This window comes from Scomber japonicus, chromosome 19 (assembly GCF_027409825.1).
Source record: "Scomber japonicus isolate fScoJap1 chromosome 19, fScoJap1.pri, whole genome shotgun sequence".
In the NCBI taxonomy this organism is placed as follows: domain Eukaryota; kingdom Metazoa; phylum Chordata; class Actinopteri; order Scombriformes; family Scombridae; genus Scomber; species Scomber japonicus.
Window position 1 is genome coordinate 6,896,349 of NC_070596.1, and position 15,550 is coordinate 6,911,898.

General features: G+C 38.0%; 1 protein-coding gene across 1 annotated transcript; it reads left to right on the top strand.

Annotated features, from left to right (window-relative positions):
* The first annotated feature begins 10,092 nt into the window (after positions 1-10,092).
* On the top strand, positions 10,093-14,977 carry LOC128380667 (mannose-binding protein C-like). The gene is made up of 4 exons (XM_053340535.1): positions 10,093-10,177; positions 10,447-10,596; positions 13,726-13,791; positions 14,595-14,977. The coding sequence occupies exons 1-4, from the start codon at positions 10,093-10,095 to the stop codon at positions 14,975-14,977; spliced, it is 684 nt and encodes a 227-aa protein (XP_053196510.1).
* The last annotated feature ends 573 nt before the right edge of the window (positions 14,978-15,550 follow it).

The following is a 15,550-nucleotide window of genomic DNA, read 5'->3' on the forward strand; positions in this document are numbered from 1 at the left end:
TTTGTGACCAATTTTTTATTTCATTTTCCAGATGGAAGCTACAACACAAATCAACCAGACAGTACACTTAACAAGCATAGATAATATAATCAATAAAGTATATATGTACATGTGAGTGGATACATATGTTGATATTTGTCTGCAACCACAAGATCATGGCCACAAACCACAGAAAACAATCCCCACAACCATCCCATAAGTCCTCACCATAAGACATCTTATGAAATGTGTTATAACTATTGAATCAATATTTGAATCAGAAATGTGCTGAATCTATGAATAAGTGCAAGGCTTAGTTGAAGTATGGGTTATGGATGATTTCTTGTTTTCCTGGATTGGTTGCTGTCCTTTAGATACATGCCTGATATTTTCTCCACCACATTAAAATACATAAAGGGGGCAAAATATTAGGAACAGGTTTCAATATAATGCACTCCAGTACAACACCACCACCCACTACAGTTTCAATAATAAACATAAAGCAGAATTATCACCTTATTCACAGTATAAACAAAAACTGAAACTGTATAAGCTTCTTAAAAGTAGAGTTTATGGCAGAACTGTCACAGAACAGCAAATTTGTGTAATTGTGTGAAGGTTGATTTTTGTAACCTTGACTTGACAGTTTAAAAATTCAAAGATTGAAAATGCGTTGTTCATGTCAGATTTTTATATATATATTTATAGCCTGCTAATTTAGTAATGCTATTTTTTATATGTTTCCTGACTAAAATATTACAACTACTAGAAAATTACTTTTAAAATAAATATGATAAATAAATAATAAAAATGTAATCCAGATTACTTAAAAAAAAATCAATATAATGAAGATACTTTTTAAATAAAATCTAAGGTTAGAATGCAAGTATCTGCACAATGGTCAATATAACATATTAATCTTTTCCCTACAATGTCTGATTTGCACATATCCTGTGAAAGTAGGTTAGTGAGTAAAATTGATTTATATAGCACTTTACACAGACAAAGGTCACAAAGTGCTCTACTAGAGAAAACATAAAAGGCAATACAACAGTCCCCCCCCCCCACACACATACACACACACACACACACACACACACAATGTTACTGCATACATACATACACATATTCATATATATAAAAACAGAGACAATGTTAATGCAATGCAGAAATTAACACGTGACACTAAACAGATGTGTTTTGAGTTGTTTTCTAAATGTATCAAATGTATGAGAGCTTTCATTATATTCCACACATAGTGACATATATTTAGTTGCCTTGCTGTGAATTTATATTTTCTTTGAATAAGAAGGAACCTGAAGCCATACGTACCGGTTCAGTTTTTGGAGAGTTCATTTTAGGTGAGATATCAAAATTAAAGCTTCTACAGTTTCTACAGTTGAAAGATTCTGGTGCAAAAATAGCATTTGTTTTTCTGTGGATGTAATTTCTAGGAGATCAGGCTGGGCTGCTATTTCAATTTTTCATTTAAAACAAATCAAAGCTTCTTCCATCTTCCTCAAAGCCCTCTGTTCTGCTAACCTGCCTGAACTGCAGATTTAAGTCTGGTTGTGGTTATGGTCACTTAACATTCTCCAAGCCCTGCTCTGCTAGTTTTCAAGAGGGCTTTAGATAGGAAAAAAGGTCGGGGCATTGTTATTGAAGTAAATTGTGCATTAGATAGAGAGGGAAGTACATGACTCATCAATCTGTATCTATCTCTTGTACTCTCGCCACTCCATTCTATTTCCTTACTTTCTCCTATCCTCCCTTTCCCTTCATTTTCAAACTCCTTTAATGCTATCGCCAGCTCCTCATGGAAAAGTAAATGTTTATCTCTCCCCCAAAAGAGCAGTATATTCCTCAGTCTGTCCTTCATCGCTCTCTCTGAAACTCCATTGTGAACCTTTCCAGCTGGCCTTGCATGTAGCCCTGTGGCTGTGAATATTGAGGTTAGAAGAAGAATAGCCTTTAATAAAACATAAAAAAATATATAAAAATTAAGGTGAAATAGGGGTTGAGAGAGAAGGGGGTGTGAGGAAGATGCATGATGACAGAAAGATGTGGGAGGTCTGGGTTATTCCTGTTGAATCTGCACTTGTAGGTCTGTGTGTGGCACCTGGTTGAACTCCTTTTTTGTATACATGACCTCCTGCAAACACAAATACACAAACTCACACTCGCACCCAAAAGCCAGAGAGCGTGTGTGTGAGCTCGCACAAAGACACACACACACACCTCACATGTTTTCATGGAGAACAAACATCTCTCCATCCATGTTTTCATAGTGATGTTTCCCTGCATGTAGGTAAGTAATGTCTGTGACCCGTGGAGCCTGCCCTGCTTAAAGTCATTCAAACTGAGGGCTGCTGACACTGGAATGCTAACTATGTAGGTGGGGGGAGGTTCTCACCAGATTTGTGCATTTATACCAGTGGCGTGCACAGAGGGTAAAGGGGCCAAACCACCCCATTTATTGAAATCTTTACAAACGCAGGATATGCCTGTGTCCTGATGGGACAGTTTTATGCTTCATTTTTGTCCTATTTTTATGCCAAATATGTACATGGGTCGCCCAATGCAATTCTGGTTAACCAAATCTCTTCTCCATTCAACCAAATTATCCCTCAAGTACCCCTCTTTTTGGCTGAAGTGCTGTTCTGGTTGAACAAAGTGTCCCATGTGGTCAACAAAAGTAACATGAACTGCGCCAATGGACAACCAAAGTGCCTTTTTGGTTGACCAAAGCCAGTCAATCCAAACGCCCCTTTGGTGGATTACAGTGCTGCTGTATTCAATCAAGTTGGCCTTTTGGTCAGCCAAACTGCCCAAGCAGCCTTTTTGTTCACTTGAATGGTGTCCGGCGATGCAGCAGGGTATCTCAAAAACGTTGTACCAGGCTCATCTTTGTTCACCATGGCAACCCAACATGATGTTTTTTCTGCAAGGCACTGCATCTGCCTGTCACATGCAAGTGTAAGTTCCTGGTGGATTACTTTGTAATGCAACGTGGTATTATAAACCGCTTGGTTGTGTTATGGCTAAGAAGCCTTCGAATTCACAGATCTGTTCCTTCAGTTCTTTCGTAGATTGTATCTCATGTTTCAGCCGTACCTGAAGCAACCCACTCCTACCAGTACAACCCTTGAATTATTATAGAGAAGGGTTTTTATTTTGGTCTGAGTGTCCACCAAAAGCCCTCCTGGTTGATCAATGTGTTCCTGTAGTTAACCAAAGCATCCCTAAGTGCCCCTGTGGTCAACTTGACTGATTTGAAAGGTCTGGTCAACCAGCATGCTATAAAATCCTCCTCTTTACGGAAGTGCCTCTCTGTTCAATCAAGTTGACCTTTTGGTTAAAAAAAGTGCCTCAAATGCCCTTTTAGTGACACCTTAGGACCAAAATAAACCCTAAACCTACGCAAAGAGGAAGTGTTTCCGCCCCATCCCACACATTTCCTGCCGAGGCGAGCCAGGCCGGTCCAGCATCAGACCTCTGAAAGCCTCAATTGAGAGCCAATGAAGAGTCACAGCTGTGAGTGACCGCCCCAAAGACTAAATGAGAGGGTGTCATCCAAATCGAAGCTAAATCTGCCTCGGGGAGTGAAACACTGTGGAGATGAAGGTCCAGCGTTCATCTGATCATTGATCGACCCTTATTGCCCTTTCAATCAATCTACTCTCCCATTCCCATAATACAATTTTGTCAGCCTGAAATTAGCTTATTTCGAAAACCATAGGAGTCGAGATTAGATTTGGGGAAAGTAATAAAAACAGAGTGGAAAATTGCTATAGAGATTTACATATATTGAGTCGTATTTTGTGCCAGTGTTGAGGTCTTAGTCCCCTCTTGATAAACAGAAAAACATCCTGGACAGTGTTTGGGACCAGAAGCCTTTTTGAAGTAGCTCTTTGTGTTAATCTATATCAAAGTGATTAATTATACACCCAGCACTTTCACTTCTTGGAATGAAAAGGCCAGCTTTTTATTCATTAGCCTTTGATCTAAGCCATTTCAAGCTGAAGTGGGTACTTGATCATAACAGGACATCGGGGAGCTGTGAATCAGACTGGTAAAACAAAATCACCCCGAGCGTGGTAAAATTGATCCAGAGCCAATAATCGAATAGGCTCATCAGCTCATGTGTCCCTGGCTGGTCAAGATCTCGACCTGCTAGGTCTCGATGGGGAGGGAGCAGCCAGGGGACCGGGGCTGTGGAAGAACAGGAAGGGATACATTGTTGGATCTCGGCTTCCGACAGATATCTGATCCCCCTCTGGGAAGATCTGTGTGAAAATGAAACAGACAGTTTTCAATAAAGCTGGTGGCCTTTAATACAGGTTTTTGAAAATAAATAACTTGTCGGCTTTAGGAAGAGTCCCAAAAATCCAAACAGTAACATCTAATCATATGAGAGGCGATTTCACGTTAGAATATACAAAGACACTCAATAACACAAATAAACTATTGGGTTACCTAATGTTGATGTAAGTATGTGATACTTCTCATACAATTGACTTAAGATTCAAACATAACCAGGCCAGCCAATAGCAAACAAACTTATCTACAAGATTTATGTTAGGGGTAAAAACTCATGACTATTTTCATTATTCATTCAGCTAACGATTATTTTCTCAATTAATGATCTAGTCTGTGAAATATCACATCATAATTTCCTAAAGCCCTGGTTGCTATTCAGTTTATTATTATAAAAGACTTAAAGAAACAGCAGTATTCACATTTGAGACGCTGGAGAGAAGTTTTTTTCTCTTTCCGAACAAAAATCCATGATATGAAACCCTCTATATGGCCAAAAGTATGTGGACACCCTTCATATTTTAGTGATATGTGATTTGGGGGCTGTTTAAGAAAGGCCAATTAGTTCCAAGGAAGGAAAATTGTAATGCCACACCTCATATATATATAGTGTACTTCCAACTTCACTTCCACACGCTTTATGACCAACTTTAGTACATTGCGAAAAAAAGGCCGAACAGCTTACGTCAAAAACAACCTGACCAATTAGCATCCAGTTGATCCGGATCAGTAGTTGGCAGTATGATGCCTGTATTTCATGGTGCCTCTGGGAAACTTTCTTTCTACATTATATGCAGCTGTAGTTCATCTATGAATGCATGAGTTCACCTCTTTTGAGAATTTTCCAATTCCGTTTATGATGAATGACTGTTTCATAGTCGGTGTGTTCACATAATAAACCAAACATGAGGTCAGTTTTTTATGTACATCATTATAAACGAAAAACTGATAAAAGTTCCTCAAGGGTCAAATTAGGGTAAGTATGTTGAGACAAAATTATGATGTAAATTGCAATTGCATCACTGCACTATCTAACATTTAGATCTGACCCTTATGTGGATAGTAACACTTAATCAAATCTAATGAGCACCAAATATGACTTGTCAGCCATGCTCTTCCTCTCTTGTATATCTGTGGTTTTCAAAGTTTGGCCAAGCACCAAGAATTCCTACGCAGTAACCAAATTCATGCAACTGTCAGAGCCAACAGGACCCAGCAGCCAGGTGTAGCACCAGTGGTATTTCAACGATTGGTGAGACATGTGGTAAGACCAGTATGTGGGCGATACAGGCGATGTCACTCCACAGTTCACCTAAAAGCAGTCATCAACATGTACTGACATTTCTCTGCTCTGTGGAAAAGAAATAGGTTTCTGGCAGGTGGTTTGTTGAGATGCAGCTTTCAGCACACATCATACTGCTATGTGTATAAATTTCACAAATATGAAGAGTTGTACACCGATATGAAAAAGTATGTATATTTGTCTTATATCTCATGGTGCTTAGACCCCTAAGAATAACATTATGTATCATCATGCCCTTAAGTTTCAGCTCAAGATAACTCCGGGACTAAACTTTAACATTTCATTTTAAATATATACTTTTTTTCTATTGGAAGTTATCTCATTTTAAGACAAAACTTTTGCTATAACGGCATATTTCAGCATTCCCTCTCTTGAGCTACATCTAAAATATCCCTTTTCCATGTTGAGCACGCATGCACTTGTAGATGTTATTACAGCGCTGCTACTTCACAACTCTCTGCTTTTCCTAATTAGCAGACAGCCTGCGAGGAAGTGTAAGGCTGAGGTGACTCTGCATTGGCGGTAGCTGGTAATGATGGATCACAGGCGCCTGTGCCAACCCAGCAGAGCGGCACAGCTAGGACTCTGTGGAGAGAGAGCTGCAAAAGATCTGCATGTTAGCTACTGATTCTGTCTTGCAATGAGTTGAAGAAGGTCTGTTACCATTTTACACTTTGCAAATATTTTTTTTAATTAAATACAATAACCAATACTAGATTAAACCTAGTTTTAATTGTCTCCATTGCAAATATTTAGATTTAAGAATTGCCTTGAATCCACTGATTGACACTCAATATTAGCAATATCTTGTGTTTCATAGTTTCTCCACAGCACAGCACACACAACACTATTTGTGTGTCACATGCTCATCCCATTATAACTCCTTTTAGCTTTGGAGTATATTGAGGTTCTTCTTTTCACAGCATTTTTGTTTGAAACCTGACACCTCCAACGATGGGGGAGTCAATTATGTAGTCATTTGGAAGGTTTTCTATTGACATTTTGATGACTCATTTTTGTCATTTTTGTAATCTGGGTCTCCATCAGAAGCTAATTTAAAGTTCCTGTCACACCAGAGAGTGATACAATTATGTTTATCTGTGTGTTCTGGTGAAAATGGCTGTGCTAGAATCTTGGTGGTGTGGTGACTATTAGCACTAATTGGTGAATTACTGTGACTGGTTAGCTAACCATTAGCCAATTGCTGGTCAGGAATGTACTAGTACTATTTAGCTAATACTATATTCAACACTAGTACTAGTACATTCCAAGTAGTACTATGTAGCTAGTACTACATTCAACACTAGTACTAGTACATTCCGAGTACTAGTACTATGTAGCTAGTACTACATTCAACACTAGTACTAGTATATTGAATGTACTATTACATTCCTGACCAGCAAATGTGGTAATTGTTAGCTAACCAGTAACACTAGTTATACATCCTTAGTAATAGTGCTATGTAGCTAGTTCTACATTCAGCACTAGCACTAGTAGGAATGTACTAGTCGTAATAGCTCTCCAAAGCTAGCCAGTTGGCTAACCTAGCCAGCTAGCTATCTTTGGAGACTTGCCACTTGCAAATGAAACTTCTGTACAACTAGAAACTTTTAAAAAGGCACATTATATATTGTGGCTCATCTGGATTTGGTAATTTTCTTAATGTTACATTGTATAATAAGCGAGTCCTATTAGTGCTCTAATTAGCGCCCTAGTGCTGGAAGCATTCACTTTCAATTAACTTCAATAATGGATGAAACCAAAATCATGAAATTTATATTCTTGTAGTCTGCCTAATCATCCTGTCATGCCAAAGAGAATATTGTTTCATATTGCATCAGGTCGCACAGGCAGACTTTACCACTGGTTCATTGACAATCTCCTGGGGCCGTTAACAGCCAAAGGCTTTCAAATGAGCCCAAAAAAGAAGAAAAAAAGATGTACAAACCAACAGAGTTAAGCTCTGTAATAGTTCATGACAAAAATTGCCCCACTCAGACAAAAGTAGATGATTGTGTCACTTGTGGGACTTTTCAAGTTAAATGATGGCAGAGTTTACACAATAAAAATGAAACCATTACTCTGAGTGAAGCTGAGAAAAGATGTAAAGAGGAGGAAATCAAAAAGCAAATTGCTAAACTCCCAAAGGAAACATCTTTGTGTCTCTATAGTCGGCTCGGCTCTGTTGAGGAAAAAAAAAAGATATAGTGGGTGTGTGATGGTGAAAACAAATAAGTGAAGAAAAGGGGGACAATAGAAGGTAAGGAAGCCCAGACTGTGTTTGCTTTCAGTCTCTAAAATATGAAGTCAGCTCCTGTCAGAGGGATGAAAACAGAGCTAGCTTTTGGCAGCTGTCAAATGAGGCCAAAAATGGTCTATGTTTTTTAAAGGGACCATATTCAGTTTTTTTGTGTTTTTCTGTCATTTATATACTGTTATGATAACTGATATTTATGTCAAACATGATCAAAGTTCCAAAACTTGAGGTTAACATATAGAAATGCTCCCTGTGAGTCAAAGCCCAGGATTCAACCTGGCCTGAACTCCCTTTTAAGATATATGCAACTTATTACATGAATGTAATGTAAATTATATATATGTGGCACAAGAATTTTTTTTTCTTTTTTGGTAACATTTCAAAGTTTAGAGACAAGTTCTAGAGTGAAAAAGAATGCCTAGAGATTGTACTTCCACAGAGAATAAAAATCACATCTTGTTCCACCTTGTAATAAATATATCAATCATCATTTCTTATGCACAAAGAAAATCAGGTCTGTTTAATAAACCACAATATGCTGTGAATGAGTCACTCTAAATTGCTGAAGAGATTCCTCTCATGTTCAGTTCATGAAAATATTTTCCTCTTGCAGTGTGGAAAAAAAGAAGTTAAAAAAAGCTACACAACACCTCATAATTAACTAACATTATAGATCAAAAACAAACTAAAGTTACATTTATACCATCTAGCAGCTGCAGTATTGCACTCCAGACAACAGAGTCTCACATCAAAATGTATCATAGTTACGTTGGTCTACAGCACAAAACGTACTGGTTTCACAATAATGGCTCCAAAATTATGAGACGACGTTGAAATGAAATTTGTAGCCGGACACGTGTTTTATTTTAATAATCTCCGTTCAGTGACTGTATATGATGTCTAGTTTATCAGTTATTGATACGATTTTTTCAGGTGTCGCCACAAAATTGTAGGAATGCAGCATTTTGTCATTTGCCATGGATTACATTTGTTTGTGAGGTATTATAAATATGTTTCTATTCAACATCATTTTGCTTTCCTACAACATGCTCGGCCACGTATGGTGCTATTATAAATTACAAACAACCTTTTTGTCTTTATTATTGTTCTGAGATGAGAAGTGATTTGGAGCAGTAATATTGGTGACTGGCCTATGTGGTTACATTTGCCAAGTGTCTTGAGATCATTAACAATACTTGATTTCATTTGCTTTTTTGCCTGAGTGGCAGGCTGTGTAACTGCAGAAATTTGGACTTTTGAGCAGAAGTGCAAAGTATATTGTTGTAGAAGTAATGAACATATGTCATTACATTGCCATTTGTGATTTAACCCATTTGTGTGTCTGTGCAGAAGGTCTTGTGTGCTCTTTTGAATGATTGAAAAATATGCACAATAGCTGCAGTATCTTCACACACTATGTGTCCTTACATAAGGACAGACCTCATATCTGATCTGAGTTTGCGTGTCACAGGTTTGTAGAGCTAACCTTATACACCAAATGATATCATCAACATTAAAAAACAACATCCGATGTTCACTCTGGACTAAATGTGTCACACATAAGCTAGAACGACATTTTCAGTATATCAAGATCAGTCTTTACATCCTGCAGTTCACTTCTTTACACAGTAAGTTCCTATCTACTACTTTACTACTTAGTATTATATTTAGTGTTATTAAGATTTTTCCTGAATTATTACAACAAGCTGGGAAATACATAGAACAACATATAATTATTAGCAATGTTTCAAATACTTTACATTTCAAAGCACCGAAATGTTACTCAGAGATTATGCTTCTGACAGATTTGATCACAAGGGTATGCATGACTGATTAGAATGAAAAACAGGTTATATAATAATATTTTTTCTGATCTTTGTCAGAAAACCTTGCCTATAGTAATTATTTAAAGTTGGATAATAGAAACAAACTAAACGTTTTGGAAGATGAGGCTTTGTCTTTGTCCATGTGTTGCTTTTATATCCTGTCCTGATGCATTTTATGTTTTAAAGCACTTTGAATTGCCTTGCTGTTGATATGTGCTATACAAATACATTTGCCTTGCCTTGAATTAAGAAAGTTTTGATCCAAGTTGCATACATTACCAATACAAAAGATGACAGTTTACCAGCAATGTTTAAATAATGTTTTTCTAATCACTGTGTCAGAAAATCTTGCCTGCTCTGGTGAATTTTCTGCAACCAGAAAAACATTGTGGAAGTTCTACATTCAGAAGATGAGGCTGTGTCTCCTACTCTGCATCCTCTGCCTGCTGGCTCCTGGTGGCTACAATCAGCATCCAGTTTCCATTGGTCCCTCAGGTGAGAGAACATTTCTTGGGAAACCTGGTGTGGGTGTCTTTTCAAAACATTATGTGTAATGTTGACTTCACTGCAGTCATCGTCCTTACATTCAGTCAAGACATATTGCAATTTTTATCCCCTTAAGAATCTGAGCATTTTTAAAGATGTCTCAATTTTTCATCCAAACATTTTTTTTCTAACAGACAACAGCATTGTGATAGCATAGTGCTGGCTGTTGATTATGAGTCTTATTTTATATCTCTTTCGTTGCTCTTTTGTGAAACTAGGATCCTTAAAAGCCTGTGAACATTCTTGCCCCCCTGGCAGCCCTGGATTGCCTGGCCCCCCTGGCCCCGCTGGCCCCCGTGGCCCCGTTGGCCAGCGTGGCGTCCCTGGAATGACTGGAGCCTCTGGACCTGCTATAATGTGTGGGCGAGGTTGTACTTTAAAAATTCTAAAAAGTACATATATGTTACTGAATTACTCTCATTAGCTTAGTAATTGCAGTTTGTCATTTATTGAAATGCAGGATGCAACAATAATACAGCTTGAGCTCATTTTAATGTTGCATTGTCCTGCATTAAGAAATTTCAGCAAACATGATAATACTAGTTAGATAATGTTTAACCCTTGAGGCACCCTTAAAAAAACATCCACTTTTACACCTAGGGACCCAAAACGGTCCCTCCCATAAAAGTGTAATAAAATGTAATATATTAATTTCTTTTTGACTTTCACCACATCAAATCTTTTCAACAACTTCATACCTAACCATACATATAAAGTTTTTTATTTTTTTTCATATTTTTTATGTTTTTATGCCCTTTTTGTTATAAGAAGCCCAGATTTTTTCAATGGGAAAAACACAAAATATGCAATATTTTCCAAAAATTAGGTGCAAATTAGAATATTTGGGTTGAGGTTATTACAGCCTTGACTAGGTCAATAATTGATAACGACATTGATGCATTATTATTTTTGGAGCAATGAGAGATTATAAAAAAAACTGCCACTTTTTCACCTAGGGAACCAAAACGGTTCCTCTCAAAAAAGTGTGATACAAATGTAATATATATATATTTTATTTTTTTTTTACTTTCACCACATCAAATATTTTCAACAACTTCAGACCTAACCATAGATATAAAGTTTTTGTTGTTATTTTTTAATATTTTTTATGGTTCTATGCCCTCAGAATCCTCACTATTGGTAACATCCTCCTCAGTAGCCCAGTTTCCACTAAGGAAGTTCCTGGTAAAATTTAGGAGGCGGGACCTTTGCAGGAAGGTCCTCTCTCTCTGTCCTCTCAGCTGTTGTGTCTCCATAGCAGAGTAGGACCCAGATAGGACCCAGATAGGACCCACCGTGACGTCACAGAGGCGACTCACCAAAAACATAAAGAAAATGATGAGGAGATAAACATGGCAGAGGTGAACATGGAAGGAGCTGAGGAAGTTGCCGCATTTCTGGTTTGTGTGTTTGTGTACATGGCGGTGGACGCTATGGACTTATTTTCCAGCGGTGTAGGCGCTTTCTACTACTGTTAGTCTTCTGCTGGTTTTTAAAAATGCTGCTATTTTAGTGCTTTCTGTTGACGCCACATCCCGCTTTGAGTATACCCAATCAGCACTGAGTAAAGCCCTACCCTGGGGTTTTTTCGGGGCCGAACGGAGTACCCCAAGGCAGGGACTTGGTTAGCCCCTTTAAAAGTTCTGGGAGATTGTCCTTCGGGGGAGGTTCCTGCTATGGAGACCCTGAAGTTCCTTCATTGGAAACAGGGCTAGTTTCACATATTGCTCACTCTCCTCAGAGGACTGCAAGACTTCAGCAAGAGCCTCCTCCAGTTTCAGGCTTCTCTTCATGGCTGTCTGTTGGAGAAATGACCGGCCAGACAAGACTTCAAACATGTACCTGCGTAAACATGCGAGGAGGCTCTCTTTTGATCAAGAAAAGAGTCCTTTTGGCCTTTAATGATTTGAATTTCACACACACACACACACACACACACACACGCACACACACACACACACACACACACACACACAGAACAATATATCCTCAACCACATTCACACCACTCTTTTATATCAATCCCAATACACCAAGACCATTTTTATTAGGGCTGGGCCAACAAATTGACTTTTATATTAATCACGATTTTTAAAAATCGATTTTCATACAAGAATCGATTTTTATTTCTTTATTTATTAATTTTTTTGTTTGTTTGTTTGGTTTATTATTTATTTTTTTTATTTTCTAAAGACCAGCTAAATGTAGCAGTTTAGTTTATTGTAAGATGTTGGTGGATGAGATTGTTTTTTGTAAATATGACTTATGATGTATTATCAAGTGTTTGGTTCAACCTGTTCTTGTTTAAGGAAAGAAAATCACAATAATTGATGCTTAGTAAAATCGAATTGCAATACTTGTTTAATCAGAATCGCAATTTCGGCACAAAAGCATATCGGCCGAGCCCTAATTTTTATGGATTTCAGCTTTTTTATTGCCATGCATTTTGCAAGGTGAGAGAACCAGGCCTCCATTGAAACTTTACGTGATAAAGCTCTGCTGCCCCTGGTGGTTTTGGGGGGGTCATCACACCTAAAACCTAATTTCCCTTTATTTTGAAGGTAGAAGCTTAGAATTATTAGGTATTTGTGGGAAATGCATTATAATGTCAGGATTACAGTATATCAAAAATATGTGGTTATAATGGGAGTCAATGCGACCAAATCGGTCCCTAGGGTAAAGAGTGTCGGCATTATGCATATCACCTATTCTATGCACCTTGTAATAGAGGGGATTGTGGAATTTTAAAAATTATAATAAAAAACAAATCCTGGCCAAGTTTCATACAATTAGCCTTTAAACTGACAGATATATTGAGAATCAAACTCATGAAATAAGCAGAATGTACACGTTTGGGCCCTAAGGTGCCTGGAGGGTTAAACACATACACCAGAAGCAACACTTATCCAAATTCAGTTTGGCAACAATACCTTCCTAAAGCTTGACTGTTTAATTTTTGTTGATGTTGTTTCTGTGAGATATTAATTCCACTTGGGTGAATTTTGAAGCCATAGTTTGTAAATCTTCAAATATTATACAATTTATAGGGGCACACCACCAGTTTTACACATGAAGATCTGTGTCCTCATCACAATAAGTACTAAACAGTCTGTGAAACCAGCTGTATATATTGAAGAGGCTTTCAAAAGTCTGGAAAATTACTTGGAACGTTATCAGAGTTATCTGGCTTTGTGATTTTAGAATTTTTTATCAGAGAGTGTGTTACAACCTGAGGACAAAGAAATTGAAAGAAGTGGGCATTGATCAGATGCAATGAAAGACACATTGAGTCGTACCGTGAGGTTGACCTTTATTGGGACTAAAAGTCAGGGTACTGTATATCAAATTGGACCCTGAACAGTATGTAAGGGTTAACATGTACCTGTGTCCACACGTTCTCTGATTTAACTTTGGTCTGCTGTCGAAAACCAATGACTGGCTGTCATTGACATCTGTCCAACTTATTGTCAGTAACTGTATTTCATTCATTTTATTCAGATCTTCTTGATTTTGTTGACAAGGATCTTGAAGCCTTAAAGAAAAGTCTTTCAAAGTTGGAGCTGGGTAAGTATCCTATTCTAGAACTACAAGTTAGTATTACAGGAAATAAAGTGTTTTTGATGTTTGACTATACCCAAGCTAGCATGTCCATGTGGGCCCCATAAGGTTTAAATGTGGTCTGCAAATACCAGTCCCAAGTGAGTTTGCCCCCACCTGTGTTTGCCCACATGGGCTTCAAGTGGGTTCTGGCTGAGTTTCAGGTGGGATCTAACTGGGTGAGTTACACCAGACCCATGTTTGTCCATATGGGGTCAAAGTGAGATCAGAATGGACCTTAAATGGGGCCCATTTAGCCAACCTGCATGGGCTTCACATGTGGGGCCCATGTTTCTGAATCAATATGGGGCCCATACAATTTTCCCTGTTTATGTCCATACCCGCTTAGCCCATTTACATCCCTTATGGGGCTCATACAGTAAGCCCATATGGCCTTCACATGTGGGTGCATATTACTGAAACCATGTGGGACCTGCAAAATTTGCCCAGATCAAGCCCATGCCCAATCTGTACCCACATAGCCAGCATTTAATCTATGTGGGGCCCTCATGGACATGCTGGCTGCGACCCTCTTGTTGTCTGAGAAATAGTTACTTCAATAATATTAATAGATTAATATGTGTGTATACTGCATTATTATTATTCAATGGTGCAATTCAGAAACATTAAGAATTGCAAATATTATACAACATTTTTATTTTGAACAATAGAAACGTGTAGTTCAGAGGATAAATGACCCATCTGGCACACATAAGACATGAAATTGTGTTGACAAGTTTTATATCATGCTTGTTGTTGTCTTTTTTCAGCTGTAAACTACGAGTTTGTCCGGAAAGTTGGTCAGAAATATTTTGTGTCAGACAAGGAGAGAGGCTCTTTCTCCCAGGCCATCGAATTCTGCTCCCAACACAAACTAGAGCTGGCTTTGCCGAAGAACGAGAAGGAGAACAGCGCACTGACTCAGTTTTTTGGTGAAGTGGACAAAATGGTCTGGATCAGTGTCAACAATAAAAAAGCAGAGGGAAGTTTTGCAACAGATATGAAGAAGCATGCTCTGAATTTCACCAAATGGGGAGAAGGGCAGCCAGACACATCTGTCGGGGAGACAGGCTGCACCATGCTGTCAGAAAACGGTGTCTGGCGAGTGTCACATGAATGCTCTCTCAATGCTTACATCATTTGCCAGATATAAAAATGCCTTATAACCCTTACAAGTATTGCTTAAATGGAAAGTTTTTCATGTACTTGATCTTATCTGGCATATGATCAAGTATTGCTAAATTGTGTTGACTCTGTGTATAGGAGGAAAAAAATGTAACTTACTTGTGCAATTTCCTGTTATGCTGATGTTGGTCAAATTCAAATGTGAGCGACAAAGATCTCTGCTAATGTCTGTCAATATTTGTCATATTATAGATGCAATCTTCCCTACTTCATGTTAGTTGAACATGACACATCTGTAACAAGTGCTACTGCAAAGTTGTATTGAACATAAATGCTTCTTTTAAACTAAACAGGCCTTTTTATTATTCACATTATTTTGCTTTTCTTGTGTTGTCAGTAAAATCTATATATAACAGGATTTATAAATGAATCCATTAATAAAAATGAGCATGTCCTGTGGAAAAAAAGACACATCAAGTATTGTTAATAATCTCAAGACACTTGGCAAACGTAACCCCATTGGCCTGTCACCAATATTACTGCTCTAAATCACTTCACATCTGTGTGTGATGTATGTGTTGTTGTAGGAAAGCAAAATTAA

Bases quoted from the DNA above. Each gene is read 5' to 3' on its own strand.
- LOC128380667 (XM_053340535.1), top strand. From the start codon at position 10,093: ATGAGGCTGTGTCTCCTACTCTGCATCCTCTGCCTGCTGGCTCCTGGT. The intron at 10,597-13,725 runs GTTGTACTTTAA...CATTTTATTCAG, and splicing joins TGCTATAATGTGTGGGCGAG to ATCTTCTTGATTTTGTTGAC. The intron at 13,792-14,594 runs GTAAGTATCCTA...GTCTTTTTTCAG, and splicing joins TCTTTCAAAGTTGGAGCTGG to CTGTAAACTACGAGTTTGTC.